Source organism: Urtica dioica, chromosome 9 (assembly GCF_054948205.1).
Source record: "Urtica dioica subsp. dioica isolate 48M chromosome 9, U.dioica_male_clone48M_v1_H2, whole genome shotgun sequence".
NCBI classification, from domain to species: domain Eukaryota; kingdom Viridiplantae; phylum Streptophyta; class Magnoliopsida; order Rosales; family Urticaceae; genus Urtica; species Urtica dioica.
The window spans coordinates 28321144-28349121 of record NC_142764.1 but is presented as its reverse complement, the minus strand read 5'-3'; the positions used below and the strand labels follow the sequence as shown (position 1 = coordinate 28349121).

General features: G+C 33.7%; 5 protein-coding genes across 11 annotated transcripts; 3 read left to right on the top strand and 2 right to left on the bottom strand.

Moving 5' to 3' along the window:
- The first annotated feature begins 1188 nt into the window (after positions 1–1188).
- LOC149386545 (transcription factor bHLH35-like protein) lies at positions 1189–2370 on the top strand. The gene is made up of 3 exons (XM_089626720.1): positions 1189–1466; positions 1597–1743; positions 1872–2370. Exons 1-3 carry the CDS (start codon positions 1377–1379, stop codon positions 2142–2144), a joined length of 510 nt encoding a protein of 169 aa, XP_089482846.1. The 5' UTR covers positions 1189–1376; the 3' UTR covers positions 2145–2370.
- Positions 2371–10062: 7692 nt separating this feature from the next.
- Positions 10063–11500, top strand: LOC149386544 (putative WRKY transcription factor 65). The gene is made up of 3 exons (XM_089625862.1): positions 10063–10444; positions 10528–10698; positions 10780–11500. Exons 1-3 carry the CDS (start codon positions 10260–10262, stop codon positions 11300–11302), a joined length of 879 nt encoding a protein of 292 aa, XP_089481988.1. The 5' UTR covers positions 10063–10259; the 3' UTR covers positions 11303–11500.
- A 2104-nt stretch (positions 11501–13604) lies between these two features.
- On the bottom strand, positions 13605–16564 carry RABA1D (RAB GTPase homolog A1D). The gene is made up of 2 exons (XM_089626964.1): positions 16144–16564; positions 13605–14215 (listed from the first exon to the last, which is right to left on the bottom strand). Exons 1-2 carry the CDS (start codon positions 16362–16364, stop codon positions 13786–13788), a joined length of 651 nt encoding a protein of 216 aa, XP_089483090.1. The 5' UTR covers positions 16365–16564; the 3' UTR covers positions 13605–13785.
- Positions 16565–20837: 4273 nt separating this feature from the next.
- LOC149386542 (uncharacterized) lies at positions 20838–22187 on the top strand. 2 transcript variants are annotated; one of them, XM_089627044.1, is made up of 2 exons: positions 20838–21426; positions 21520–22187. In XM_089627044.1, the coding sequence occupies exons 1-2, from the start codon at positions 21090–21092 to the stop codon at positions 21615–21617; spliced, it is 435 nt and encodes a 144-aa protein (XP_089483170.1). In that variant the 5' UTR covers positions 20838–21089; the 3' UTR covers positions 21618–22187. The 2 variants fall into 2 exon arrangements, with proteins under 2 accessions (XP_089483170.1, XP_089483171.1); XM_089627045.1 differs by having other exon boundaries at positions 20842–21416; positions 21520–22186.
- Positions 22188–23249: 1062 nt separating this feature from the next.
- LOC149386541 (NAD(P)-binding Rossmann-fold superfamily protein) lies at positions 23250–27866 on the bottom strand. Of its 6 annotated transcripts, none has more exons than XM_089625923.1 (17): positions 27713–27866; positions 27099–27356; positions 26846–27007; positions 26692–26742; positions 26488–26622; positions 26371–26394; positions 26151–26262; positions 25852–25977; positions 25710–25759; positions 25477–25635; positions 25073–25168; positions 24862–24977; positions 24414–24537; positions 24204–24317; positions 24047–24127; positions 23615–23782; positions 23250–23513 (listed from the first exon to the last, which is right to left on the bottom strand). In XM_089625923.1, exons 1-16 carry the CDS (start codon positions 27800–27802, stop codon positions 23636–23638), a joined length of 1845 nt encoding a protein of 614 aa, XP_089482049.1. In that variant the 5' UTR covers positions 27803–27866; the 3' UTR covers positions 23250–23513; positions 23615–23635. The 6 variants fall into 6 exon arrangements, with proteins under 6 accessions (XP_089482049.1, XP_089482046.1, XP_089482047.1 ...); XM_089625920.1 differs by having other exon boundaries at positions 23250–23532; positions 27099–27368; positions 27713–27856; XM_089625921.1 differs by having other exon boundaries at positions 23250–23525; positions 27099–27368; positions 27713–27856.
- Between the last annotated feature and the right edge of the window lie 112 nt (positions 27867–27978).

Genomic DNA, 27978 nt, shown 5'->3' with positions numbered 1-27978 from the left:
CCATGCGTCGTAGTTGCTCCGTGTGAGCAGCGGGTATTGAAGCGTCATGACTCGCTCTCTTCTGTCCTTCTGCATCGCTACATCTGCGATGATCAGGTTTGGCGACGACATCTTCTTCGGCATCTCTGACGCTCTGATGCCACTTGTTGGATAAAATTTCGGAAGAATTTGGATTCAATTCATCCTCATAGAATCAGATACAAATAAGCACATAATTCTGATACACACCACTTCCTAACATGACTTTAATTAAATTAAAAAAAAAAATTAAAAAACACTCCTAAAAATTATAAATAAAAAATAAACTGTCTTGAGCAAGTCAATGTTACAACTCACACCAATTGGTTTTGAAATTGAACTCTCATATACTTTCATTGAGTTTTCACATTGTGTTATAAACCAAATATTCTATTATGTAAATGGTATTTTGATGTAGCTAATTAGTTATTGCCTTTTTTTATTTTTACTCTTATCAAATTTAACTTTGTCGTATGGCCTCTCTCTTTCGTGCCAGCTCATATCCTTAAATGGAAAACTGCCTCATAGTTTATTTTCCAAATAAGAAACTTAACCGACTTCTTCGCTTCTTATGTCTAATTATGATTTCATTGCATTATTCAGCTTCAGAGTTGACCGCAAATTAGAGATGATAATGGTACTTTTTTCGAGTAATTTTTTTAATACTGTATGCACGTGAAGCATAGTATATGCGTAATAAATATACAAGGTATGTGAGACGTATATATGAGACAAATCCAAACCCACACATATCGTCTTTTTATGAGGGACGTACAGTAGGAATATATAACAAATTCTCTACTTTAGTACTGAATCATTATATTATGACAAAAGAATATATGTAGGGGGACATATAATTGAAAATATAAAGAACTCGTCACATGGGTATTTAAGAGATTGAATAGCATCTCTGACACAAGAGACAAAAGTATAAGGAATTATTGTATCAGCCGATGTTCAATGATTTCAAGGGCATAAGTGTAGTGCTTTTAGATTCCCATATCAGCACCACTCTCTTTTCTATCCCTCTTTCATATTACAAACAGTGTATACGTATGTACTGTTTTGAATTGTTGGTAATTATTTTATTAATCAGCTTCAGAATTTCTCAAGTAAGACAAGAGCATATAGTTAATAAGTTGGAAAATCGAGATCACAAAAGCTAATCCATTTATTGCCTTCCCTTGCTATAAAAAGACCAAACCCATCTCCCGTAACTTTCACTCTTCCCTATCTGCATAATACAATCCATTAATGGGTATAACAAGTTTATCAATTCAATTTTAGAGTGAGAGAGAGAGAGAGAGATATATATATATATATATATATATATATATATATATATTTTATAAAATCAGATGGGTTCAAAATCAAATAGATCAAAGAAGAGCATAACACTACGTCGGAAGTTTCACGTTCTCCGATCCCTTAATGCTTCAAAATCTCACGTAAGTAAAATTTGCAATATACATACATACATATATATATATATATATGTCCCTAAAAAATATATATATATATATATATGTATATATAAACATATCTCCTTATATATGTTCACCATTTTTGTTTAACTAGGTGAAGAACAGATCCGTTTTCATGGAGACTTTTCATTACATTTACCTGTTGAAGAACAAACTAGAAGCTGTGAAAAGAGAGTACTCAAATCTCTTGGCCATAAAGAAACAGTACTCAAACATTTTGACGAATATCCAAGTCCCTAAGGTGTGTCTCTTTCTTTTTTTTCTTGTTTCTTTTTTTCCTTTTTTTAATAAATTCTGTCTGATAATGGGGTTGTATTATTGCCAGTGTCGATATATATTTCTTTCTGAATTTTGGTTGGGTTAACACAGGAAGTGAAAGTAGAGAAGACCAACGAAGGGTTCTTTAGTGTGAGAGTGAGATGCGAGAAAAAAGAAGACACTTTGGTTTCAGTTTTGCAAGCCTTCGAGGAATTGGATCTTCACGTTTTGCAAGCTAGAGTCTCATGCAACGACAAGTCGTTTTCTATGGAAGCCACGACTGTTGCTCAAAATCACTGTGTGAAGCTCAATGCCAAAGATGTTACCGAAGCCTTAACCAAGGCCACCGAAAAATCGATATTAAGTGACCCAAAAACGACATGAATGAGCAATGTCGTAATCCTCGCGGATTTTTATTTATATTTATTATAATTACTGTAATGATTAGCTGATCAACTTATGTTTGTTTATGTCTGCGTTCAGCGAATGTTATTTATTTATTTTTATTTTTTTTTAAGTTTATGAGGAATGTGGATATATTAGTAGTTTCTAATGATGAGACATACGAAACAACGGAATGACAGGGTGTCGTTTTTTTTTTTTTTTCTCATTGATATTCGGATAAGGCTGCCCTTTTTTTAAGGAATGAATTTCATGTCCCATTCAAAATTAGCTGCCAAATCAGTTAAAAATTAGATATCAGATATGGGTTTTAAGCAGGGAAACTTATCATTATAAAAAAAATATTAAAAATAATAATAATTAATGTCATTTTTCTGAATGAGCTTGCGACGTGTAGTGAAGGATTAGTTTCCATAGGTCACGCTTCCATGGGTCTCGAGAGAATAGCGAAGGATTTGAGCGACCCTAAATTAAAGTCACTATTCTCTAGAGGGTCCTTTGAATTTGTTATATCTTTTCTTTGTCTGTCGTCGGACTATTTTCGATCATTGTCTTCTCCTTGTCCTCATTGGGCTCGTCGGACTATCTTCTCATTGTCCTCATTGGGCTCCTCGGAATTTCATCTCCTTGTCCTCGTCGGACTATCTTCTCCTTATCCTCGTTGGGCTCATCGGAATTTCTTCTCATTTTCCTCGTTGGGCTCATCGGAATTTCTTCTCTTTTGGTTTATCTTCTCTTTGTCCTCGTCGGACTAGCCAAACTGTCTTCTCCTTGTCCTCATTGGGCTCGTCGGAATGTCTCTTTGTCTTCGTCGGACTATCTTCTCCTTGCATTCTCTTGTCCTCGTCGGAATGTCTTCTCCTTGTCTTCGTCGGACTATCTTCTCCTTGTATTCTCTTTGTCCTCGTCGGACTCGCCGGAATGTCTTCTCCTTGTGTCCTCGTCAAACTATCGTCTCCTTGTCATCATTAGACTCATCGGAATGTCTTCTTCTAGGGGTCCTTCACCTAAACAAAGTAGAGGGAATGAGCTAATTAAAGGGGCGCAGAAGGTTTTCCCTATCGCGCGCTCCGATGCTCAACATTAGCTCCATTTTGAAGGTAAAGAATACTTGGTTCTTTGTTGAGTTTATGGAAATAGGAGAGAATAGCAGTGAGGAATCAATTTGACGGTATTTGGCCTCTCTAAAATGTGTTGTCCCCTTAATCTACAGTGAGTGAGAATATATATATAAATATTTGGACTTTAATTGGGGGGCCCACGGCTTGTGAGGTTGATTTGTGGCTCGACGACGAAGGCCTTCGACAAAAGTCTTTGGGGCAGATTTTGTGACTTGACAACAAAGGTCTTCAGGACAGATTTTGTGGCTTGACGATGAAGCTCTACGACAAATATCTTCGGAGCGAGTTTTGTGGCTCGTCGACTAAGGTCTTCCGGGAAGATCTTTCTTTTGGTGCGCTCGGCGTTTTCTTTGATTGAATGTCGTTTTTACCATATGAAAGCGATGATATAACAACTACAATTCGTGATTCAATTTCATTCAATACCAAACTATTAATCATTGCATTGTTTTTGATGTTTGGTTTACTCTTTATAAAACAAATTAATGTACAGTTTTTTTAAATGAAAACATTTATATATTATTCGTACTGCGTACATTTTTAGGCAATTCCTTCAACTTCTTAAATTGTTTACATTTTTTATAAATATCTACACTTATTAACATTTACATTTTCACAACTTATTGTTGTCAACTATTTAAAATGTTTACAAATTAAAATTTTCATTATAAAAATATAAATAAATTTAAAATGGTATTTCTGAATCTAAAAACACTATTCGGTATATTTGTATTTCAAACTTGCAAATTTAGTATTCGTATAATTTCCGGACAAGTTAAATATCACTACTGGAGCCCACCACTAGTTAAGCTAAGAAAAAAGGCCTTGGGCCCCAAATTCAGTTTGGACAAAAAAAAAACGTTCTTTTTCATTTTTCTTTTTCTAATCATCCACCACCTAGACCTCTCTGTTTACTTCGTTCCTGGGGGACTGGTGGGATTTATGTTTGATTCGCTTATTACTAATTTAGAAAAAAAAAAAAATCCAAAAATCCAAAAATCCAAAAATCCAAAAATTGTTGAATATTGGTTGCTAACGGCAGCTAGGAAAAATTCGAGACAGAATTGCCACTCAGACCCAATGTGTTTTTTTTTTTTTTTTTTTTTATGGACAGACCCACTTACTTAATCTTACTTAGTGAAAAATAGGCACAACCATATTTCATAGAGGGAGCTTTTTGTAAACATCGGAGATTTATTATATATTTCATAATCAATATTCTATATTGATCATTAAAAATGGCTCCGGCTGTCAATAATAATAAAAATAATGTACTTGAATACATTTATCTCTGATTTAGAGTACTGATTAGTAATCAACGGGTGATCAATAATTGTGTATAGTGGCCCTGACGAATATGGGGGTAGGATTAATTAAACAAACAAACAAACAAAATTGAAGAGATGCTCAAAATACTTTATTATTATTGTCAGTTAGAGCCAAATGTGAATTATTAGTTAATTATTGTGAGATGCATGACATATCTAATGATGAAATTCTTACGTCTGATTGATTTCATCATATGCTTGATCAGAAATTACTAAGAATACCATAGTGTGTTTCTTGTGAGCTTCCAGGAATTAATTATTCGCACATGAGGCTTTCAAGCCCATTTTCTTGATAAGAAATGTTGTAAATAGTGTCGTCTAGATTTAGGGAAATTTTTTTAAAATAATGATCAATTTTTTTTTAGCAAAATCTATTAATGGCTTCTAATTTCAAAATGCATGATTGTAAATTTCAAAATCCAAGATTGATCAAAACCCATGATTGTAAATTTCAAAATATATTAATTCCAAAGCTTCATTGTCTCCGGCTCCGTTTGGAACCCGAAAAATAAGAGAGAAAGTGAAAATAATAGAGAAAATACAAATATGAGAGAAAATAATATAAAAAGTCAAAATTCTAATTGTGTTTGGAAGTCATGGAAAATATGAGAGAAAATTGACGGGAAAGTAACGATGAGACTAGTGACGAAAGTAACTCAGGTCCAGGGTGGGCTTCAGCCTCCCCTTCAAAAAAAATTTATTTAGATTGTTTGCCTATTTTTAAAAAGTTTTACATTTTTACCCTAAAAAATTTACACTTTTAACCCATTTTTTTTTAAAAAAATTCATTTTTACAATGAATATTTTTTAATTAGACCGTCTAAATTTTTTTTATTTACATTTTTTGCCCATTTTAAAAAAGTTTTACATTTTTACCCTAAAAAATTTACATAACTCAAAAAAAATTTTGTTTACTATTTTCTAATTTTTGTAGTTGTACTGAAAAATTATTTTGCAGTTGTTTTCAAAAAGCTGTTTGGTACAATTTTCATTTTGTTTTTGAGAAAGTGAAAAAACTGAAAAAAGTGTTTGGTATATAGTTTTCATTTTTGTTTTTGAAAAAATGAAAAGAGAAGATTAGGAGAAGGAGGGGAGAAGAGAAGAAAAAATTTTCCAAAAACACATTTTACTTGTTTTCAGTTTTCTTTACTTTTTTACAAAACAACTTCAGAATTTTTTTAAAAATTTTTCCGAAAACACCTTACCAAACACATTTTCCAGTTTTGTTTCCAATTTTCACTTTTTGAAAACTCAAAAACAGTTTTTGAGTTGATAACCAAACATACACACTTTTAACCCTTTTTTTAAAATTTCATTTTTACCCTGAATTTTTTTAATTAGACCCCCTAAATTTTTTTATTTACATTTTTTGCCCATTTTAAAAAAGTTTTACATTTTTACCCTAAAAAATTTACACTTTTTGACCCATTTTTTTAAAAAAATTTCATTTTTACCCTGAATTTTAATTAATTAGACCTTCTAAATTTTTTTATTTACGCTTTTTGCCCATTTTTATAAAGTTTTACATTTTTACCCTAAAAAATTTACACTTTTGACCTATTTTTTTTAAAAAAAATTCATTTTTACCCTGATTTTTTAAATTAGACCCCCTACATTTTTTTATTTACATTTTTTGCCCATTTTTAAAAATTTTTACATTTTCACCCTAAAGAATTTACATTTTTGACCCATTTTTTTAATTAGCCCTCCTAAAATATTTTTTTTATTTATATTTTTGCCCATTTTTAAAAGTTTTACATTTTTTACCCTAAAAATTTACACTTTTGACTCATTTTTTCAAAATAAAAAAATTCATTTTTACCATGAATTTTTTTAATTAGCTCCTATAAATATTTTTTTTCAAATAATTCCCCCTATTGAGCTTTTCTGGCTCGGTCCCTGGACGAGACACAAATGTGATCACCTCGTAGACAAATTTGGAGAGATTCTCATTTTCCATTTGATTTTCGAAGGAAAATGAAATCCTAATTTTAGTTAAAACATTTTCCCTCGCATTTTCCATCATATTTTTTTTTCTACCATGTTTTCCTCAATCCAAACAACCTACGTAAAATAAGAGGGATTTTCATTTTCATTTCCCTCTTATTTTCCGGGTTCCAAACGGAGCCTCCATCTTACATGATTAATTAAAATTTGCAAAATTTACTCTTGCAAACAAATATACCACCTTACATGTTGATCCATGTAAAGGCTGTGCGTAAGGTCTTCATTGCGTCGACGACAAATTAAACATAACAACTTGATAATCTCTCGTTTGGAGACACATCTCAACCATCTATCTCAATCTGCATCGGCTACTCTAATCCAGCACACGAGAATGGTAGACTAAGTGCTTCATTGGCGGGTTTGTTGGAATTCGGCTCTCGACTAATTGTGAAACGCAACTAATTGAAGTATGTGCAATCGATACCTAGATTTTTTATTTATGTTATTAACGTCGCCACCAATGTCAATATCAGCACATCACTTGAATCCCAATTCTCATTAATTAACTTCTGAAAACACAACATTAACATTAAACTTGCACTACCATTTAAATACCTTAATTAAATTTACGGGAAACATGTCCATATGAGCCATATGGCATCATCGGTCATATGAGTTTTGATGATAGAGTTATGTTGTTCATATAAACATTAATTGCTCCAAAGAGTCACGGTGGAAAGTATAACATTGCTCTCTGATTAGTCCGTATTTCAGAGAGAAAAGTAATGCATCACCGTGCTCTCGTCAAAACTAGATGCAAGCCTGTTGGCTCGGCCTGAAAATATCGTTTGAATAGTGTCTCTAAAACAACAAATTAACGAGGAAAAAAATAGCATATGTAAATATTTTGAAAAGAGCTTGAAACTAGAAAAGTAGAGGCACTAGTGAGACATTTTACACGCACTTGACTTGGGCACTTAAGCAAGATCTCACATGATATTGTAGGAAACTTTGTAGTCAAATTGGAAATTTTTTTTGTGTCTTCTTATTAATAGTCGTATTTTAGAGTCAGATGAGACCCAATTTTCTATATATATATATATATATAAAATATATATATATATATTTATATGACAATTGTGCCATGCGAGTGGAATGATATATATATATATATATATATATATATATATATATATATATATATATATCATTAGTAACATATAGTAAGCCATAGATGGGCATGGATGATGCCGTGGGTAAGGGAAATATTGAGATCTGAATATATTATACATTAAAATCATATATGAACTTATTATATGCTAGCAATTCTGTTCATCACAAAGAATACATCAATCTATCATTTCTTCACGGCATCCATAAGCTATATTGAAGGCTGCTATATGGAGATATATAATATTAAGTGTTAGAAAGGAAAAATATATTAAATCTAAAATTGGTTATTTGGCTTTTTCCCTCTCTTTCTCCATTTGATAGCTACAGACAGAATTGTAATCCGCAGAAAGAATAATAATAAAACAAAAAGTAACGACTGACCAAGTCAAATTCCAATGTCCAGTCCATCTACGCGCTCCTAAAATTTTGTTTTCATAACCTTGACAGTTGTCGAATCAGATCCAAGCATTAATTAAATTGGGATTAATGTTGAAAAAGGAAGCCACTTACATAGAATATTCATCTAACTCATGACAAAATGATTAAAATCAACCTTTTCCCACCTTTCGGTGATATAGTTGATCAGTTATATAGGTTTTCTGTTAGTACCAGGCAAGTTTGAACTTTAAGATATTGATCCATAATTTTTTTTTTTTATTATTGAAAATACTTTTGTATAGGAGTTCTGAATACGCTCGTTAAGATGAGCTCGATCGGTTCGTAATCATGTTCGTTTTGAATTAATATAAAATTTTATATGAGAAATGGACTTGTGTTTTTATTAATAAATCAATAATATTAATTTATACTTAATTTTGCTCAAACATAATAGAAATATAAAAAAAATTCAAGCTTGAGCTCTAAATAAAACTTTGAGCTGAAACACTATACAAAAAAATGTCAAGCTCTAAAGGAACTTAAACGCTCAAGAAAAGCTTGAACAAACTTTTAGACGAGCCAAACCCGAATATATTTGTCTTCCCTTTTCCACACAAATTCTTGTATAAAAAGTAAGATATATATAAAAGAATTATTATAAAGAAGAAGATATAAAGGATGACTGAGATCATTCCTAGCATAAATTAATGGGATTTAATTACAGTCTACTAAAAGTTTCATGTAATATTATATATCAACATATAAAGATGGGATCAAAAAGAGATACGTTTGACTATGTCCATCAGTTATTACAAAACTTTACATTTGTATATATATATATATATATATATATATATATATATATATATATATATATATATATATATATCTTTATGTATATATATATATATATGTATATACAATAAAATAAATAATAATTGACTGAACGTTGATGCGATCATCACCGATATACAATCGATCAGCAACTAATTAGGTATGGATCATAAAACAACGTTATCATAACCTCTCTCTCTCTTTTTCTTTTGTACATCGATGTGTGGGAAGTTTGTATGAAATTATATGAGCTAGTAAATCAAACTGGTTCTTAACAGTAACTAACGAATAATTTTGTTTGGAAGTATAATAATTGAATACAGGAAGAGGAGACTTTTTATCATTTGTTATATATAATATTCACTACTATTGTCATAGATGTACTTAAATTAAATAAGGTTAATTCCGATTCCTTAACGCACTACACACCACATGTGTGGAAGGACCCAGGATTTAATGTTAATGGCTATCAACATGTAGAGCTTGCATTTTGTGTATAAACTATGAACTAACAAATTTAATTGACTAAAAGTTAAAGGTAATTTTTTTAATGAGAGGAAACTAAGTCCTGAGAAAGATGAATTTTGGATTTTGTGTAGCAGCTTTTGGGATCATCATTAAGTTGATCTAAAATGGAGTTTGATTCCTTAGATAGTTTCAATGACCAATTAAAACAGTGAGAGGCTGTTGTTTTCATTTTTATAAATACAATATAATTTAATAGTAAGAACACTAGGCAATAGAATTTGTCTCTACTAATTGTGTCACCCCATTCAAAAAAAATACAGATATAGAACAACTTACAAAGATAATGTTAATAAACACAATAAGATAATTGGACCTAGCGCATATATCGGAAACAAAATTTAAAAAAAAATATATATATTAACAATTGTATCGGTGGTGGGGGATGTAAATTGTAACACGTTATATATATAATTGAAAAAAATAAATTGTGAATTCACATTTGGTTGCACGTCCTAAAGAATAAACAAGGCCTAAAAATGCCAAAATGTCAAGGTAACGGCCAATATTTTAAGAACCCATCATAATCCCTCTCTCTCTCTCTCTCTCCACTTTATTTGCGCTACAAGTATGAAGTATCGTAAGCATGATCTATATTAAACTAAAAAAACCACCTCAAACACACACACATATATTATACCCATTCTCGATCTCTCTCTCTCTCTCTCTATATATCTCTCACATATATATGTAAGACAAAACCCCATGGATGATGACGGATCCATCGGCGGAGTAGTTGGTGTAGCTATATGATCAAAATCATTTAAAAAAAAAAACATAAACATAAAAACATGGACATGATGATGAGTGGTAGTACTACAACTAGATTATTCACCATGGAAGGACGAGATCATCATCACGAGACGAACAACACAGCTGGTTCATCCTCATCCGCCTCCGAAAACGGCTCCGATCAATGCCCGCCTTCTTCCACGCCCGTCTTCCACGTCACCACCACTTCCTCTCCCAAGAAAAGGTAATAAATTAAAGCCCTTACAAGCACACATACATGTGTATAGGGTTATTATCGTAAATTAACAGGATTGAAATATTTGGCAGTGGTAGCAGCAGGAGATCTGTACAGAAGAGAGTGGTGACGATTCCGATAAAAGAGATGGAAGGTAATTCCCGGCTCAAAGGCGACACCTGCCACATCAGCACACCGCCGTCGGACTCTTGGGCCTGGCGAAAGTACGGCCAAAAGCCGATTAAGGGTTCTCCTTATCCCAGGTCAGTATCACCAACCTTTCTTTCTTCCTCAAATACCGCAAAAGTGGTATTGATGTAATTTTTATTCTTTTGTGTGTATAGAGGGTATTACCGGTGTAGTAGCTCGAAGGGATGTCCGGCGAGGAAACAGGTGGAGCGGAGCCGAGTGGATCCCACCATGCTCCTCGTCACCTACTCCGCCGAGCACAACCACCCTTGGCCCGCCGCGTCTTCTAGAAACAACCACAGCGGCCACGTCATTCGCAGCCAATCATCGACTGCCACGTCGAAGCCCCTGGTCAAGAAAGAAGAAGAGGCTGAGGAATTATTAGACGGGACTACTGCGATCAATATTGTCGTTGCTGCGGCTGGTAACGCAAATGGGTTTGATGGCCACGTGGACGACGGTTTCGGGTGGTTCGGGGACCACCACATGGAGACCGGCGCGTTGGAGAGCCCCATATTCGCGGACGGGTCTTCCGGCGCGTGCGACCACGCGCTTCTCGCTGACGTGTTTCCGATGGGCGAAGAGGACGAGTCTCTCTTCGCCGATCTCGGAGAGCTGCCGGAGTGCTCCCTCGTGTTCCGACACCGAGGGGTGGGACCACAGGTTGAGATCTTCTGACACGTGTCCCTTTCTCATTGCATATATTAATTTCAAACCAATATAACGGACGGGACGGGCATTTCCACATGCATGTGGAAAAACGAATCTTGCGCTACAAGCAAGCAACATATTCCCAATTTTTTTTTTCTCTTTTTTTTTTTTAATTTTATGAGGTTATTATTAAATCCATCTATATCTCTGGGAGTTATATTTCAATTGATTTACTTCATAAACTTTTTTATTTTCTTCTTCTGATAATTGCCTTGGTATTAGCGGACATAATTAAAAAAGTCGAATGTTTTCCATTTCTAAACAAACTCGATTAGGTAGGTTTTGTTGAACGTTATTGAAATTGGACTATAGTACTGTAGTTAATTTGTCATCTTAGTTACTACAATAATAGTCGAAGTATCAAGTTGGGCTAGTAAATTGAAACGCAAAGAACATGGAACTCCATTTATACTAATCAAACGCGTCTTTCTTGTTCAATTCTCTTGCCATTATATTTATTTTTTTAATTATTATGGAAGAGGAAAAAGAGAGATGACAATGAATGCTCAAAAGACTATAGAAGCTAGGAAGGAATATCATGATTTGTAGATAGGTTCGGAGTTCGGACGAAATTAAAATGTCTATATATGCCTGCCTGCCTAACACGCTTTAATTAAGTCAAGAGGAACCAAAATAGGGGTTTGACTTTTAGGTACAGTTTATTATATATTAGCTGTCATAAGCAAATTCACCATCCCGGATAAAATTAAACTTTTCATTTTGTCTTACCCTAACCAACTACTACTGTTATTCTAATATATAGTTTAGATATATACGTGACATATGTGTGTTATCTTATATGCGATACATAGATCAGCATTTTCAAAAAAAAAAGATACATAGATCAGCCTAATTTTCTTAGAGATCATAGAATATTCAACGTTATACAAAAGAGTTGGTATACAAACTTTGCTATAGTATATAAAATCATATAATAAGGTGATTTCATGGAGTGTTTTAAATAAGGTTACTTATAGAATAAGAATGAAGACGCTGTCTAAATGAAATGAATAACAAAATGGTCAACCAATCGCGCGTGCCCATAAAAGCCGATTATATGATGTTGATTTTTGGTTCTATAAAATATATATGGGGTCGTTCACACTCTAGGAAAAAAGGTTTGTGTATGATTATTGACAAGTCAACAATATAATGAAATTCCAATATGGAAAGTGTACATTTCGTGATTTATTATAGTTCTAAGATAGTATTTGTAGACACAAGCGATCATGATTGTACTTTCTAAAGCACATTAAAATCAATCTACAAGGGTATTTATATATATCTATTCCATCCATTACCAGCTATAAAAAAAATGATAATAGATAAATAAATAAAAACCAGAATTATATGGATTTTTTTTCTTCTTTTTGTTATGCTAATAAAGAGCCTTGTGGTTTAAATTGGTATATATATGCAAACATCTGAATAATGACGTTTGATTTGTGTATCATAATCTTTGATTTAACAATGACGAAATAGCTATTCCTTATCCGTTGTGACATGGGAATGAATTATAAAATAGCACAAAAATATAAAAAAATAAAAAATATAAAAAATGACAGCAAACGTATAAGATATATATTCGAGGGATTCTCTCATGAATGCAATCAAAGCAAAACGAGTGCGTAGGCTTTCTCACATGGCTTCTAATTGATACCAAGCGCCAATGTCGCCTAACTGTACGAGATTCTAATAATCATGTCATATTCCCCTACTTATGCAATCAGAAATCACCGCCTTTAGTTAAGCCTCTTTTATTTATTTATTTACGTGTGTTGTCAGAAATACAACCTTTTTATTTTTCATTTCTTATTCATGGATCGGTCAAATACAACTTGCTGAATATATTTATTTTAAACATAACACCCATCAGAAACAAACGTAGGTCTCAAAAATTGGGATTAGAGATGCGAAGTGGTACTTTTTCTTCTTTTGCCGAGGGAAATCCAAACACCGTAAAGTCAATGACAAAATGTCTTAAAATATTGTTAAAACTTCACACCCCGTAACGAGAGACATGAACATTCCTCTAGAAAGTTTAAATAAAGGACTACAAATTAGTTTGTTTATAAAAAATAAAAATAAAAAACCCGCAATTGATAATAAATTTGTTTGCTTGAGCAGTTGCCAAAACGGAAAATACAACACCCTCCAAAAAAAAAAAAAAAAAAAAAAAAAAAAAAAAAAAAAAAACCCGAAATTAGACAAGTAAAATACAAAACAGAAGTACCAAATTTCCAGAATAACTGCACGGACTCGGAGCATAAAAATATAAAATAAACCATGCAATCTATATATTTGTACTTTAAAAGAAAAAAAAAATGGAGCCTGACCAACAATTCCAAAAACACAGATTTTGGTAATAATCGCAGCAGGGTAAAATCACGTAACTAAAAAACAACCTCATCCACAATCGAGACAATAAAACCAAAAAAAAATCGGAAATCCTACGAACAACATCCGGGTTTCTTGACAGCGGAGACGTCTTTGGAGACGTCGATCTTCTCTCCCTTGGAAGGGACGTCGGCGGCGGCGGCGTTGCCGGCGTCGATGGCCTTCTTGCTGACGATGTGGTATATCTGCGTGAGCACTTGGGCAAAGGCGCCGTCGACGTTGGTGGACTCGAGGGCGGAGGTCTCGACGAAGCAGAGGGACTCCCTCTCGGCAAACGAGGTGCCGTCCTCCGTGGACACGGCCACGAGGTGGCGCAGGTCGCACTTGTTGCCGACCAGCATGACCACGATGTTCGGGTCCGTGTGGTCCCTCAGCTCCCGCAGCCACCTCTCCACGTTCTCGAATGTCGAGTGCCGCGTCACGTCGTACACCAGCAGGGCCCCCACCGCCCCTCGGTAGTACGCGCTCGTTATCGCCCGGTACCTAAACACATTTGTCGCACATCAATCGAAATCATCTTTTTATTTTTTATTTTTTTATAACTACGGGGTCCGAGCTGGTCTCGACTAAAATCCACGAGGCCATATTGGGACATTAGCCATGGGATTAGTGGAATAATAATATAAAAAAAAAATTCACGGACTCGACCTGTTTTAAGCATATTTAAAATTTAGCCACATCTGGTGAGGTGGCCTCATTAATCAGTATCTGATTTTACATGATTGTTCCTAGCATTTCTATATGTTAATTTAGGTAAATGGCTAATTTACCAAAATAAAGGAAACGTTGGCTAGTTCCTTAAAATCAAGTTTGAAATTGGCTAGATAACTACGGCGCCTGATAATAATAAATAAAGCCATGTAAGCTCCTAGTCTTTCTATTGTTGAGAGTTAGAGGAGCTCTTTTTGGACATGCCTGGCGGAAAATCACTCATTCTTCGTCATTGATCAATGATCGGCAAACGGCTATTGCACTTAGAATAGATCTTGGATGTATTCGCTAGTTTGTGTATAAGCAAATTGATGAGAACTTTCCAGGGAAATGGAAGGATAGTTTACAAGCTTTTTCCCGATCTTTTTCCTTCCCTCTTATCTTACCTATACAAAGTAATTGATTTAACTCACTACTTATCTCTATGTACAATATAACCTTTGGGTTCTTAACACATTTAAGACTGAAAATCGCGTGGAACAAAGAGCTTCTAGAAGCAAAAGATGAAGATCAAGACTCGCAGTTGGAGTAAAACAAAACGCGATAAATAATCGGAAAAGAAAAATCATCTTTTAGAACAACTATAGGACATATTGGTGCTGTAATATTTTTCGGTTTTCAACATCATGTAAGACCTTCAGCAGTTATAACTTATAACTGAAAATCAAACAGCAAAGGTATAACTCCACGGAACCGTTACACACACTTGGAATAGAAACAAAAATGAGACCACGATCTTGAGCACTTTCTAGGCTTTCATCGGATATTCAATAGACAGACAAAATTATGTTCACTACCCTAAAACTATACGTTAAAGTTTTAACCCAATCCTTTTTTTTTCGTACATGTATACCACACAAACATTGATTCTTCCTATAAATGAATGTAATTTGTGAAACACAATCAACACCACATATGCAGTAAATCTAGACTATGCAATTTACATGTTGACATAACTCTTAGAGTCTATGATGGCTATGATCTTGTACATTTGTTATTGTAATTTCTTACTCATTTCTATCGAGTGTCACAGTCAAACAAGTATGGTAACCACCAAAAAACAAATGCACTTACTATTTCAAGCCCAAAAATTGATACTCCTAAGCTCTTTATGACATTGATTCCAGTGGGGAAAAAAACATGTCACCAATATGTAAAACTTATCTACACAAGTAAAATTTAGGATCTTCTAAACTACGAATAGGCGTCACGAACAAACCACAACTCTTTAGCACATAAACTTTAATGGTACTTATTTATGTACTTGTTATTAGCACTTTGATGGAATTTGAAACGAAACATACCAAGGTCATTCTAGAGCTCAAAATGCTTGTCAAATATTTTACCTGAATTCGCTTGTAATAGTAACTTTTACACAATAAAACGTTGACATCATTAAAAATTTCCCAAAAATAAATAAATAAAAAGAGATTCAAATATGGTAAAAGATCGGGATCTAGAATTTTAAGATCAAGACTAACCTTGATTAGAATCCTACACAGAACAAACCTAATGTGATTGCGGAATGAAAAATCCGTATAAGGCAAGTGGTTCCAAGCGATCATATCGTGTCTAGATCGCTTTAGATCTACGAATCAAACTCATTTCTCCTCTAAATTACACAGCCATTTTTATTTTCCCTTTTTCTTCACAATGACGAAATAATTATTAAAAAAAATTAACAAAAAAACAAACCTGACCTTTCTTGGCCAGCGGTGTCCCAAATCTGAGCCTTGATGACCTTGCCGTCGACGTTCAGGCTCCGAGTCGCGAACTCAACTCCGATAGTGGACTTTGACTCGAGGCTGAACTCGTTCCTGGTGAATCGAGAGAGCAAGTTTGACTTTCCGACTCCGGAGTCTCCGATGAGGACGACCTTGAAGAGGTAATCGTAATCGTCCTCGGCTCTGTAACCAGCCATTTTAACACAGTCACACGCTCACTCTCTCTTGCTCTGTTCTGCTATGATTTGTGCGTTGCTATTTTGTAGATCTCTTGGATTTGGTTTTGTTGATTTGATTATGTTCGTCGTGAGCGAGACTTAGTTGAAAAAGTAAAGAGGAGAGTTTTGAGTTGCCTCTGTTCTTCTTCTGTCTCGTAGCTGTCTTTTGCCTCTGTTTCCTCTCCACTAAATGCGCTTGGTGTTATTAGGCCTTAATTGGCCCAATAGATACTGAGCTTACTCTTCCATAATGGGCTTCTTATTTCGTTATGGGGAAATGACACAAATAGCTTTGAAGATGCTGAATCTTCAATTTTTAAATAATTCATAAATAGCTCTTTTTTATTGTTGTTATTCTAAATGAAACTGTAAACAACTAATTAAATTTTAATTGAAATATATAGGTCAAATAAAACTTTAAAAAGGAAAAAAAAACTGTACGAACAAGGATTATCCAAATAAAATAAAGTATTCTCATAATAAAATATTCTTGTAAAAAAATTTAAATGTGGTTGCTCGGTTGGTTTCATTTCTTATCATCTCTGCACCAAAAATAAATAATTAAAAAAGTAGAGGAAAAATTATGCATATATATCACATGTTTAAGTGAAATATCGAGTTTAATATTTTGTTTTAAAAAATATCGAATTTGTACATTCTGTTTAATTAAAATGACAGAATTATACCATAAAATATATAATTATGCTACAAATCATCCTTTTACTGACTTTTAATTAATGTTGACTCTGATATTTATATGTAAACTCCGTATGTAATTTATTTGAAAATAAAAATAAAAACAACCGCCAATCTCAATAATGAAATCGAACTAAATCAAAATAGACTAACAAATTTTTACCTCTCAAACTGCAACTTTGATTCCTGTAATTCACGCTCGAATCAGTGATTTTTATGATTTTTGAATGTTGATTTTTTATTTTCTTATCTTTTTCTATGTCCGTATTTTTCACGATATTTCAAATTTCAGAGATCGTTGTTTTTATTTAAATTTTTTTACAATAAATTACATATAGGACTATAAGGAGCGAATGAATAAGGGTAACGAGGTTCACATATAAATATTTGAGTCAATATTAATGAAAAGTCTGTATAAAGAATATTTGTGGCATAATTATCTATTTTAGAGTATAATTTTGTCATTTTAATTAAACGTATGGTACAAACTCGACATTTTTTAAACCAAAACTTAAACTTGACATTTCACTTAAACACATGGTATATATATTATATTTTCCCAAAAGTAGAAGGAAAGTAATTGTCGACAATTTGCATAAGTGTACTTTATAGGATTAAAAAGTTGTTTTTCAGTATATATGGAATAAATTTTGAAAAGTACATATACAAGGTAATTTCTTCAAAGGGAAATATTACTATATAACTAAGTCCTTTGTATATTATTGTTTTAAGAATATGTATTAAAAATCCTTTGTCTATCAATTTAACGAAGTCTTGTACTTCTTACCCAAAAGAAAAGGAAAAAACTTACTAAATTCTCTTCTACATGGCAGCTGATGTGTCCTCTAAGTTTGTTTACGTAATCTCTCTTATAAACACTCTTACTAATCATTCTCCAATGTACATTTGTTCATTTTCTTAACAAACAAAACTACACAATTACCATATGATAGTTTATTTACTAAAGTTAAGACCCTTACTAATCATTCTCCAATGTACATTTGTTCATTTTCTTAACAAACAAAACTACACAATTACCATATGATAGTTTATTTACTAAAGTTAAGATCCTAATAAATATATATAAATTGCACGGTTTTAGACCAAGTTGCGTTTCCGGAAAAAAGATACAGTAAATATAAAAAACTATCATAAATTTTTTTTTTAGGTAATAAATCTTGTTACATCATAGTATCATACACATGGAAATGGTTATAAAATTGTAACTGTCGCTTTGTCATTACATTAACTCGCGCTGCAATACTAGTAAAAAGCATTACTTGCATTATTATTACTATTTTAACCTTTTTAACAGCACAATTTATGGCATTGAGTTAGGCTATTATATGCCTAGCCTTTGGAAGTTGTTGCCCTAGCTTTACGTATGTTTTTACTTTTTACCCGTTCTAGCTTTGATCAACCAACTAATTGATATCGACAAGTTTCCATAGTTATATATTGTCTGCGCCTAAAAGAACGTCTTTTTTGGTACGATTTGATCATCTAAAAGGACCAACTTGAACCACCATCATCGACTAAAAGGAAATCCAACTTCATGTGTGACATTTATTACTCGCTCCTCTTCTTCCAAGATTTATATCAAATAATGTGTTTTTGATGTCGTTTCATACCAACTTTAAGAATGTAGTTTAAGAGCCTCTTCATTCTTCAATGCAATGTTATAAATGGAACGTGGAAGTTTGATATTTATATTAAATAATATTTCACCCCAATGGCAGGTTGAATAACTTTTTCTTTTTCTAAGGTCTTCCACTTAGACATGGGGTGAGTTTGAGATTTCAAATCTCTCTAAAAGAAAAAGGATATGTACCTTGTGATTTGTATCCATTTGAATAATTGTTATGGAATCCTGATAATTGATATATAGGGCGGCACAAAAAAATCAACGAAATCGTAAATTGGGTCAGATCATTTATTTTTAGACCAACAATCCGATTTTAAATGGCGCTTCAAATTACATGAAAAAATTGAGTTTCTTTCAGGGAAAGTCACAGTTGACCAATTAATGGACAAATCTGCCAAAGTATCCTCTTGACGGTACATTATGAGGCAAAAATGAGTTTCATGAAACATCACTCGCAACTAAAATACCTCTATTCGCAAGTTTACGAGTCACTGCATTACAATGTCTAAATGAAACATAATATAAAAATAAAAATAAAAAACTAAGACGTAACAGTAATGATATCCAATGTTACAAGACTAATCTCCGTGATCGGACACTTCTTCGTCTCAATATCGGTTTGCATCAAAAGTATCGTAAAGCTACCACTTCTAGCCTCTTTCAATCTACACAAAATACTCATAGATTCCATCATATTGAGGTAGGTGTGCACTGCAGAAGAACAAAATAGTCATTGATTTTTTTAGAAGCGATGATAGTTTAATTATATATAATACATTCATCTGTTATGTTTATACTGCCAAGCAAATATTTTCAATAACACTCTAAATCTACATATCTTTCGATTATAAGTTTTAATCTTCATTCTTTATAAGCGGATAGAATTGTTAATTTCAAATTAAACTAGAAAGATATGCTTTACTTATAATTTTTGTCAAATATTTGGCCAAACTATATGACACTATAATTGTCAAGTTTCTAGAGATTAAGGATAAAACATGAGAATTTAGACGTAAGGGGACAATTTGAAATAGAGAGCAACACCTCATGGAATGTTTAAATGAATTTATTAGTTGTCTTGTCTAATCATGACACGTACTATAGCAAATATGGCAGACTATTTTCAGAATTAGATCAATTACATGAACAATAAGCTGCCGACAAAACTTCGTTATACAATGAAAGTAGACGACTTAAGTCCATGTGAACATATACTTAAATATTTAGTAAGACACAATGGTATTATATGATGTTGGTTGTATAATTAGTAAACTAGTCTACAGCTTATTACAGAAAAGGATTATTCAAAATTATTATAATATTGGGATATTAATAATAATAGTAATAACAATAGTTGAGAAGTGATGTTAGAACCGTCTAAAATCGGACCCCCCCTACCGCCCATATATTTACAAGGAGAAAGGTTCAGAATCAAGAAGAAAATGCAAATTATTCATGAATAATAAAACGAAGTCTCCTGAGTACATAGTAGACTCTTACTTGATTAAATAAAAATAACCAAATATAAAATATTACATATATCCACGTTGATACACACAAAAATAGTACTACTCACACAATTGTTTAACAAAAAAATTAAAAAAAAAAATAGTTATACAAAACTAATTAAGTGTTTAATTATTTTAACAAATAGTCAAGGTTATAATATTTTTTTCTAGTAAAATAATCAAAGTTGTTTTGTTACAAGTCATTCGAAATATGTATTTTTCATTAGTGTCGGACTTCTAAACAAATATTTCACAAGTCATCCTAGCTTCTAAAGAAAAGCTTCATTTAATCTCTCCCACTACCAACTATGAATTAACAAGACTAAATAATATGTATTTTAAAAAAAATGGAATCCTATAGTTGTTCGAATATATACTAATAAGAATCAAGTAACGACGGGCCTAAAAAGATATTATGTGCCTCCATGTCCACCACACGTAGATTTTATTCATGTACTTCAAATGAAAAAACCTCTATTTTAATTTCTCGTTTCTTGCAAGTACCAAAGATATCCTATTGGCCCCAAAATTTGTGCTTAATAAGGGTCTTCAAAATTCCAAACTCAGCCTCCAAAAAATATTCAATATACCAATATATATACACACACACATACTTATATAGTGTAACCCCACAAACAACTTTTCCTATTCCATGATTACACACATCCATACACGTCCTTTTCTCTCCATTCCCCACCACCTTAACCTTTCTTTTAGCAAATAAATAACTCTCTCTCTCTCTCTCTCTCTCTCTCTCTCTCTCTGCATTTCTCAAAACCTCAAACCCCTCTAATATTAATAAAAAGAATAATAATTGAATTTGTATAATGTAGCAGTTTCGGAAAATCACCAAAAATGTCTTCCTCCAAAATATCAGCCAACGACTCGCCTACGTCATTCTCGGAAGAAGACGATCAAGAGAAGAAGAAGTGTATTGTAGCGAGGGTTCAGTTTGTGGGCAAGTCCACGTCAGACGGGATTCTGAGGAAGTTCTTCGACGCGACGGAGTTCGACTTCGATTACGAGCAGAGCGGGCTTTGGTCGCCTCCGGTGAGGCGTAGCGTGTTCCTCACCTCGCCGGGTCGGATCTTGACCGACCAACAAATGATGGACAAGCTCAGAGCCGTCTTAGAATCTCGCAACAACAAAAACAACAACAAATATAATAAGGTTTTTCGCAAAGTACGTGCGTGTGAGTTCTTGTGTTCTTGCTATCATAATACATTTTATTTTCCTCGTCTAGTTTTGGTCTAATGTTATCTTTCTCTCTCTTTTTTTTTTACAGGCGCTTTGGTGTTATTCAAGAACTTCTTGCGTAGGATAAAGAATACACGTGAATTAACAAATACGCAGAGAAAAGAATTGAGAGAGCCTCGAATTTAATTCGCTTCTCTCTCTCTCTGGTATGTTTTGTAAATGATCAATATTGGTTACTTAATGTTGAAACAAATGGAAATTATGTTGAGTTAATTGTTCATGATTGTTATGGAAAGGAAAAATGTCTCTTAGGATATTTCTCTATATCCCTTTGACCCATTATAATTAGTATTAATTTCACACAAAAAGAGTACCTTTTGCTTTCTCTTTAGAGCTGGAGGGAATGTATGGATCGTAATAATTGTATTTATTTTGATCATTAATAAGATAGGTAGGCATGAAATGTGTAATCAACAATTCATATTTTTTTTTCCTCTTCTTCTCACGAGTAGTAATAGTAATGTAATGGCTAATAAGAGCGTGATTAATAATAAACAAACCAATTCACGGTACTATGGGCACGTGGCTTTCAACTGTTGTAATTAGATTCAATCAAGCTCACATGGAGTTTGATTTTTTATTTATAGGTGACACGTCATAAGCTTTTATCGTCTTCCGTTGAATGATTAACATAACAAGTAACAACCAGCAAGCCTTCGAATTATTGATCTTTTAACTATTTGCTTAACATATCAAATAGTGGTCCTCAAAATGGAAGTTAAAAAAAAAAAAAAATGAAAGAGAGACAAGTCTGCAAAAACCAATTGCATGGCAGGGATTTGCTTCTTATATAGGTCATACATTATTTATTAAATATACATACACACACATCAGTTTCAGTTTGATTTGAAGGGCTGTGGAAAATCCACTTGTAAATATTTATATATCTGAATTTGGTAGTACAACTACTAGGTGATCAGAATTGATCAGAGCCCTAAAATAAGACACAGCTTAAATGCATTGATAGAATCGAGAAACGTTGCTCTCAAACCTCTCTTACAAAGCCTACAAACTTGTTCCCACATTCACACCTTGATTTTTTTTGCTTCGCAAATCCAGTCAAGTTAATAAAATTGTCAGAGAGTTAATAAAAATGGTGACGCTTTGAAACGTTTGTTGTTTTTGAAAGTCTCGACTTTTTGTTTGATTCGATTCACAGCGAGGGATACATTGCTATCCATATACACCCTCGTTTTTTACCTCTTTGCTCAATGCTTCCGGTAAAAAAAAAAAAAAAACAAAAAAACAAAAAATTAATTATAAAATAAATAATTAACGAAGACACAGCGTTGTGATGCCATTTCTGCAGGGACTTATATGGAAACCCCTGGCCCACCAGTAAGAAAATAAAAAATGAATTGAGGTGATAACTAAATATTAAAAAAATATTCCATAAAAAAAAATATTAAAAAATTGAGAAAATCTGGGTATTTCTATAAAATCTGGCATAATACTACCAACAATATTCAACAAATAAAAAGTCGTAAAATATATAAATATTCAAAATCAATATACCAACAAACTAAAGTCAATTTTTCTCTTCAAAATTGATATAATGGTTTCTTAAAAAAAATTGGGTATTACCATAAATATTTTATAAAACGACTCCATATACCTCGGTATTTAAAACCTTGCAGGCTTAGACTAAGCGATGGCCTAAAAGTACAATATGTCAAAAGTCTTCGTAGTCCGTGTTTGGCCTAAATTGTTGACAATGTAAACAAAACAAATTATGAGTGATGTTGATTTCAGAGAAAATACTTGCAAAAACACGTGTACAAAACTTTATTCTTCTTGTGCTCGTACATACACTGTTGTGATTTGGACACCATGAGACCACGTTGTGTTGTAATAATAAGCTACAAATACATTGGTATGTTCAATCTTGAAAGAGAGCGAGAGAGGCTTATATTTACATTGATAGCGAAGGAGCTTTGTATTGTATGTGAATAATTCAATCAACGACTATGTTTGAATACCAAGTCTCTGCTCTGTAAGTAACCACCTGGAATATTTATATGCCTGCAGTTACAACTTACAACTGAACAGTCAAAGATTAAAACACAAAAATAATGTTTACCTCAACAAAGTTACAAAAAGTTGTATTTTAAAGGAAGGTAAACCTGAAAATGTGTTGGAAAGTACTAGACTGGCAATGGAGTTTGCTCTAAGAGCTCTTTCCCTGTAATCCCATCCTTCAAGTCCTTGAAGTAAACGTTGTAGTCCTTCTCCGGCGGTGGATTTTCGGGGTCCACCGTAAAGGGCTCGCTAAAGGGCACCACACTTTTCACCTGTTAAAAAAGGGAGGGAAATTTATTTTTTTGTAATCTCCACGTGATTTGAAAAAAAGGTCAGCCTAAAAGTGTCTTTTTCCAAAGGTGAAATTGTATGGGAATTTCTACTTTAGCTTTAAACCAATACTGCCATCATGATCTACCAGAACACTTGATAACACTGCCACTCATAAATATTTGAAATTGTGTGAACCTACTACTCTCTTCTTTTGTGTTAAAACAATAAATAGATAATAATGCTCCACGGAGTTCAAATATGACCTCGAATGTCTTGTCACATGCGTACGGACTGTCCAATGCAGCGATGCAAATACGCGCGATTTCTTCTCTCGATACCTTTCCCTGCAAGTCTCTCTCAAATGAGCATATTCCATCATAAATTGCCCGAGGTATAAGACTGGTTAATAGAGTTATTTACCGTTATATTGTCTCCTTGGTCAAATATAAGATCCGCCCCGGCAGGCTCTTCCGTTAGCGCACATGGCCTCACTATCGCGTAAGGAATTCCACTTTCTCGTATCAAATCTTCACCCTTTTGCGAAGAAAAAAAAAGTAGTCCGGTTCATAAATTGTCGACTATCAAAATGCCATATATTAAATAATTCAGTAAATTAGGACTCGTAATAACCTTTAATTTGAATGTTAGGATGAAATCCAATTCTTTGTTCAAGCGTACAGCTGGCGGTTGTTTGCTTAGATCGATTCCCGGTCTTTCGGGTCGAGTAACTCCTGCAGAGCTCACGTGCACAAACCTACAAGAGAAGAAACACAATGATTAAAAAAACAAAAAATTAGAAAAATAACCAACTTAAACGTTTGATATTGCTAAATAGCCAAGGTTTGGTAAATATTAGGTAAATAGCCATAAATGATGACGTGGCTTAATATGGCATTGAATATTTACTTGATATTTACATTTGTAAATATATAAAATTGGCTATTTACCTAATATTTACCAAACCTTGGCTATTTAGCAATTCCCAACGTTTAAATTGGCTATTTTGCTAAATTACCCTTAAAAAAAACTATTTAAAAACACAGAGTGTAAATATACTGATAAACAAAAATAATCATACCTTGGAGTTATAGGCTCTTTCAAATACGCCCTTATGCTCGACACTGGAAGCTCAAATGCTCCTTCGACGAACGTGGGATTGAGTTTCCCATCGTACTCAAACTTGCTGAACATGAGCTGCGATTATTCGGATCTGACGTGAGTTAACAAACCAACTCCACTAAGCTCGGAGAATTAAGAGATGTTTTTGTGTCTCATGTTGTTAAGCAAACCTGGAATGACAATATTTTTGTCGGGTCGAACGGAGGGGCACCGAAAACAGTTTTTGCACGGAATATAGGTTTCAAAGAAGAGAAAGGCAAGCGCACCTGTGATAAAGAATATAGCCTTAACTATGTTAAAACTGCTTATAATAAAACAAGTAGAATATGATAAACAAGAACACACAGATGTACGTGAAAAACCAAGAAGGGAAAAAACCACGGGCAGGGGAGAGAATTTTGAAAAAAATGTTACTATTGGATCATGCTCGAATGCTCGAACAAAAGGGAGAGAGTGATAAAACACAGAGCAAAAGATGCGAAAATCATATGGATCTGTGTATATCAAATTTTGACAAAAACCCTTTCGGGTCTCCAAATTTTGATTGTTACATGGCTATGATGGTATTGCTTACGGATTGCCATTCGCCTTTGAGAGTGTCGAAGGGTATAGTGTAAGCGAGAGCGTCCCAGTCAGAGCTCGTCCGAAGCATGAATTTATAGCGACGACCGTCACCTTTAACTCGCAATTCCAAGCCATCATATGCAGAGAGGTCCAAAGGAGCTGTGAAATTCTGATAGCAAATCGAATACGAGTTTAAGGAAACCAATAAATTAGTGGACAGTCTATCGAATTCTGCTGTTTTACCTTTGTTCTGATACTAGTAAACCCGCCATTATTTGTAGTCGAAACAACTCCTGAGGAGCACCAAATGAAATTATTGAGCACGCTAAAAAAAAAAAGTACAAAGACGGATAAACTATTTGACTTTGAACAAGATTGATCAAACCTTTAAAGATTCCAATTGGTTGACCATTTTCACCGCCTTTTGGATCAATCTGATATCCACTTTCACTAACTCCACCCATTACAACGTCGTCCAAAGCTCCCCAAGCCAGTTCCTTGAAATTATTATCTGCAATTTATTAAGACGTAAATAGTCTCAGTCCCAGATAAACTCTTTACAGTGAGTTTACCATCTTACTAGAGAACATGCTTTTCATTAGTGTCGCTCTCTAAGAAGTGAAAACATAAGAAAACTGCTTTAAAATTTTGTGAAAGAATCAATCCACTAACGAAAGACTGTACCTTCGAATCCGAATATCAGTTTTCCGTTACGAAACCCAACACGCTCCTTAACAGCGTTGATCAAATTTGTCATCCCAATGTACTCCACCTTTTCAGGTGAATCACCCTTGATCTATATTCATCATTCAAACGCCGCACTATAGTCATTCACAAAGACATGTAAATAAATGTAATCCGCATTCGAATTAGCTACTGAATATGGAGGCTATGCTCTCTATACCTCTGGTTCGAAAAATTTGATTCCCTGCCAGATAAAAAAAAAAATGTCACTCCTACAAGAATATTGACGGGCGATAGACATAATCAAGTTCATTTGGCAATGTTTGGTTTTGCTTACTTGACTGTATTTTGCCCTATCTGGAGTGTCTCCTTCTTTAGGTCCGACAATGACCGAAACAGAATTAATAACCTTATTCACTCCTTCAAAATACTCAGGAACTAGACTACTCCCCTTAGTAATGTCTCCAACAACCTGATAATTTTCTTGAAATATAAGTCATGTCTGAATCCTAATTTTCATCAAGAACAATTGCTTGCTTACCAAGTCAACGTCCGGGCCTAACATTTCTCTCGCTTTCGCTTCATTCCTCACCTGATTCATGTTTCATGTAATATTAAAATGGGTATCAAGTCAAAAAATTCAACATGTCAAGTGTCATAAAGGGACTTTCATATAGAAGGAGAACAAAATTTACCAAAGCTCGGACTCGTAGACCTTTCTTCCGTAAAATGTCAACGACTCTCCGGCCGACACCGCCGGTCGCGCCCGCCACTAACACTATTCCACCGGTTTCCATTTTCTCCGGCGAAGTTTCAGGAGAAGAACCGGACAGTTTCTCGGCTATGAAGGCAACAAACTGTAAATAAATAAATCACCCATAAAAGTCCATGTTAGCTTAGTGTTACATAAGTCAAGAATCGGAGACCGAAGAGATGTTTCTTTCTGACCTTAGAAGGAGAAGGAGGGCCGTTAAAAAAGTATAATGTTTTCAAAAATCTTCCCAAGTCCCAACTTTGGGATTGAGCTTGTGCGGTGATTATCCCCGTAAACGATCTTCGAGACAGAGATACAGAGTTTGTTCGGTGATAAGAGAAGGCCTTTGATCTGTGGTTGAGTTGAAGAAAGGGTTTCGAAAGCGGAGAGGCCACGAAAAGCGTATGTGAAGCTTTTCCGGCGAGATTTCTACTGACCGGTGATGAACAACCCTGCAATTTCATCTCCATTTAATATTGCTAGAATCACAAACGAATTAGGTAATTACTTAAGAAAACAGCTATAGCAACCAAAAAAAAAAAAAAACCAATTTTGTAATCACTAAACTACGTAAATTCCTTCTGACAGTTTATTCATGGAGATTTTACTTTGAAGAACGTACTGATAGAACTCCATTTGGTAATCGTAATATTGCAAGAATTACAAACGAATTAGGTAATTGCTTGAGAAAACAGAAAAAACCAATTTTGTAATCACTAAACAAGGTAAATTCCTTCTGACAGTTTATTCATGGAGATTTTACTTTGAGGAACGTACTGATAAAAATTCATTTGGTAATCGTAATCACCTGAAGATTGATTAACGACGAAGACAGAGTCGACGATGGCTTGAGAGAATAACATTCCATTTTCAGTTTCACCGAGCTCAACAAGCTCATTTACATTGAACTTCAAAATGTGCGTTAGTGCAGATTATTATTATTATTTTTTTTTTAATTCTGGGAATTAATACTGGCCACATAAACACCATCATATACAACAGTCGGTGTTTTGTTTTTCCTATTTCCAGAAGCTATTTACGAGGACAGTCTAGAAAAGGAAAAACGTATAAAAG

Bases quoted from the DNA above. Each gene is read 5' to 3' on its own strand.
- LOC149386545 (XM_089626720.1), top strand. From the start codon at position 1,377: ATGGGTTCAAAATCAAATAGATCAAAGAAGAGCATAACACTACGTCGG. The intron at 1,467-1,596 runs GTAAGTAAAATT...TTGTTTAACTAG, and splicing joins TTAATGCTTCAAAATCTCAC to GTGAAGAACAGATCCGTTTT. The intron at 1,744-1,871 runs GTGTGTCTCTTT...GGGTTAACACAG, and splicing joins CGAATATCCAAGTCCCTAAG to GAAGTGAAAGTAGAGAAGAC.
- LOC149386542 (XM_089627044.1), top strand. From the start codon at position 21,090: ATGTCTTCCTCCAAAATATCAGCCAACGACTCGCCTACGTCATTCTCG. The intron at 21,427-21,519 runs GTGAGTTCTTGT...TTTTTTTTACAG, and splicing joins TTTTCGCAAAGTACGTGCGT to GCGCTTTGGTGTTATTCAAG.
- LOC149386544 (XM_089625862.1), top strand. From the start codon at position 10,260: ATGGACATGATGATGAGTGGTAGTACTACAACTAGATTATTCACCATG. The intron at 10,445-10,527 runs GTAATAAATTAA...AATATTTGGCAG, and splicing joins ACTTCCTCTCCCAAGAAAAG to TGGTAGCAGCAGGAGATCTG. The intron at 10,699-10,779 runs GTCAGTATCACC...TTGTGTGTATAG, and splicing joins AAGGGTTCTCCTTATCCCAG to AGGGTATTACCGGTGTAGTA.
- RABA1D (XM_089626964.1), bottom strand. From the start codon at position 16,364: ATGGCTGGTTACAGAGCCGAGGACGATTACGATTACCTCTTCAAGGTC. The intron at 14,216-16,143 runs GTCAGGTTTGTT...AAATGTGTTTAG, and splicing joins GACACCGCTGGCCAAGAAAG to GTACCGGGCGATAACGAGCG.
- LOC149386541 (XM_089625920.1), bottom strand. From the start codon at position 27,802: ATGAGCTTGTTGAGCTCGGTGAAACTGAAAATGGAATGTTATTCTCTC. The intron at 26,263-26,370 runs GTATAGAGAGCA...TGATGAATATAG, and splicing joins TCAAATTTTTCGAACCAGAG to ATCAAGGGTGATTCACCTGA. The intron at 25,978-26,150 runs GTACAGTCTTTC...AATAAATTGCAG, and splicing joins ACTGATATTCGGATTCGAAG to ATAATAATTTCAAGGAACTG.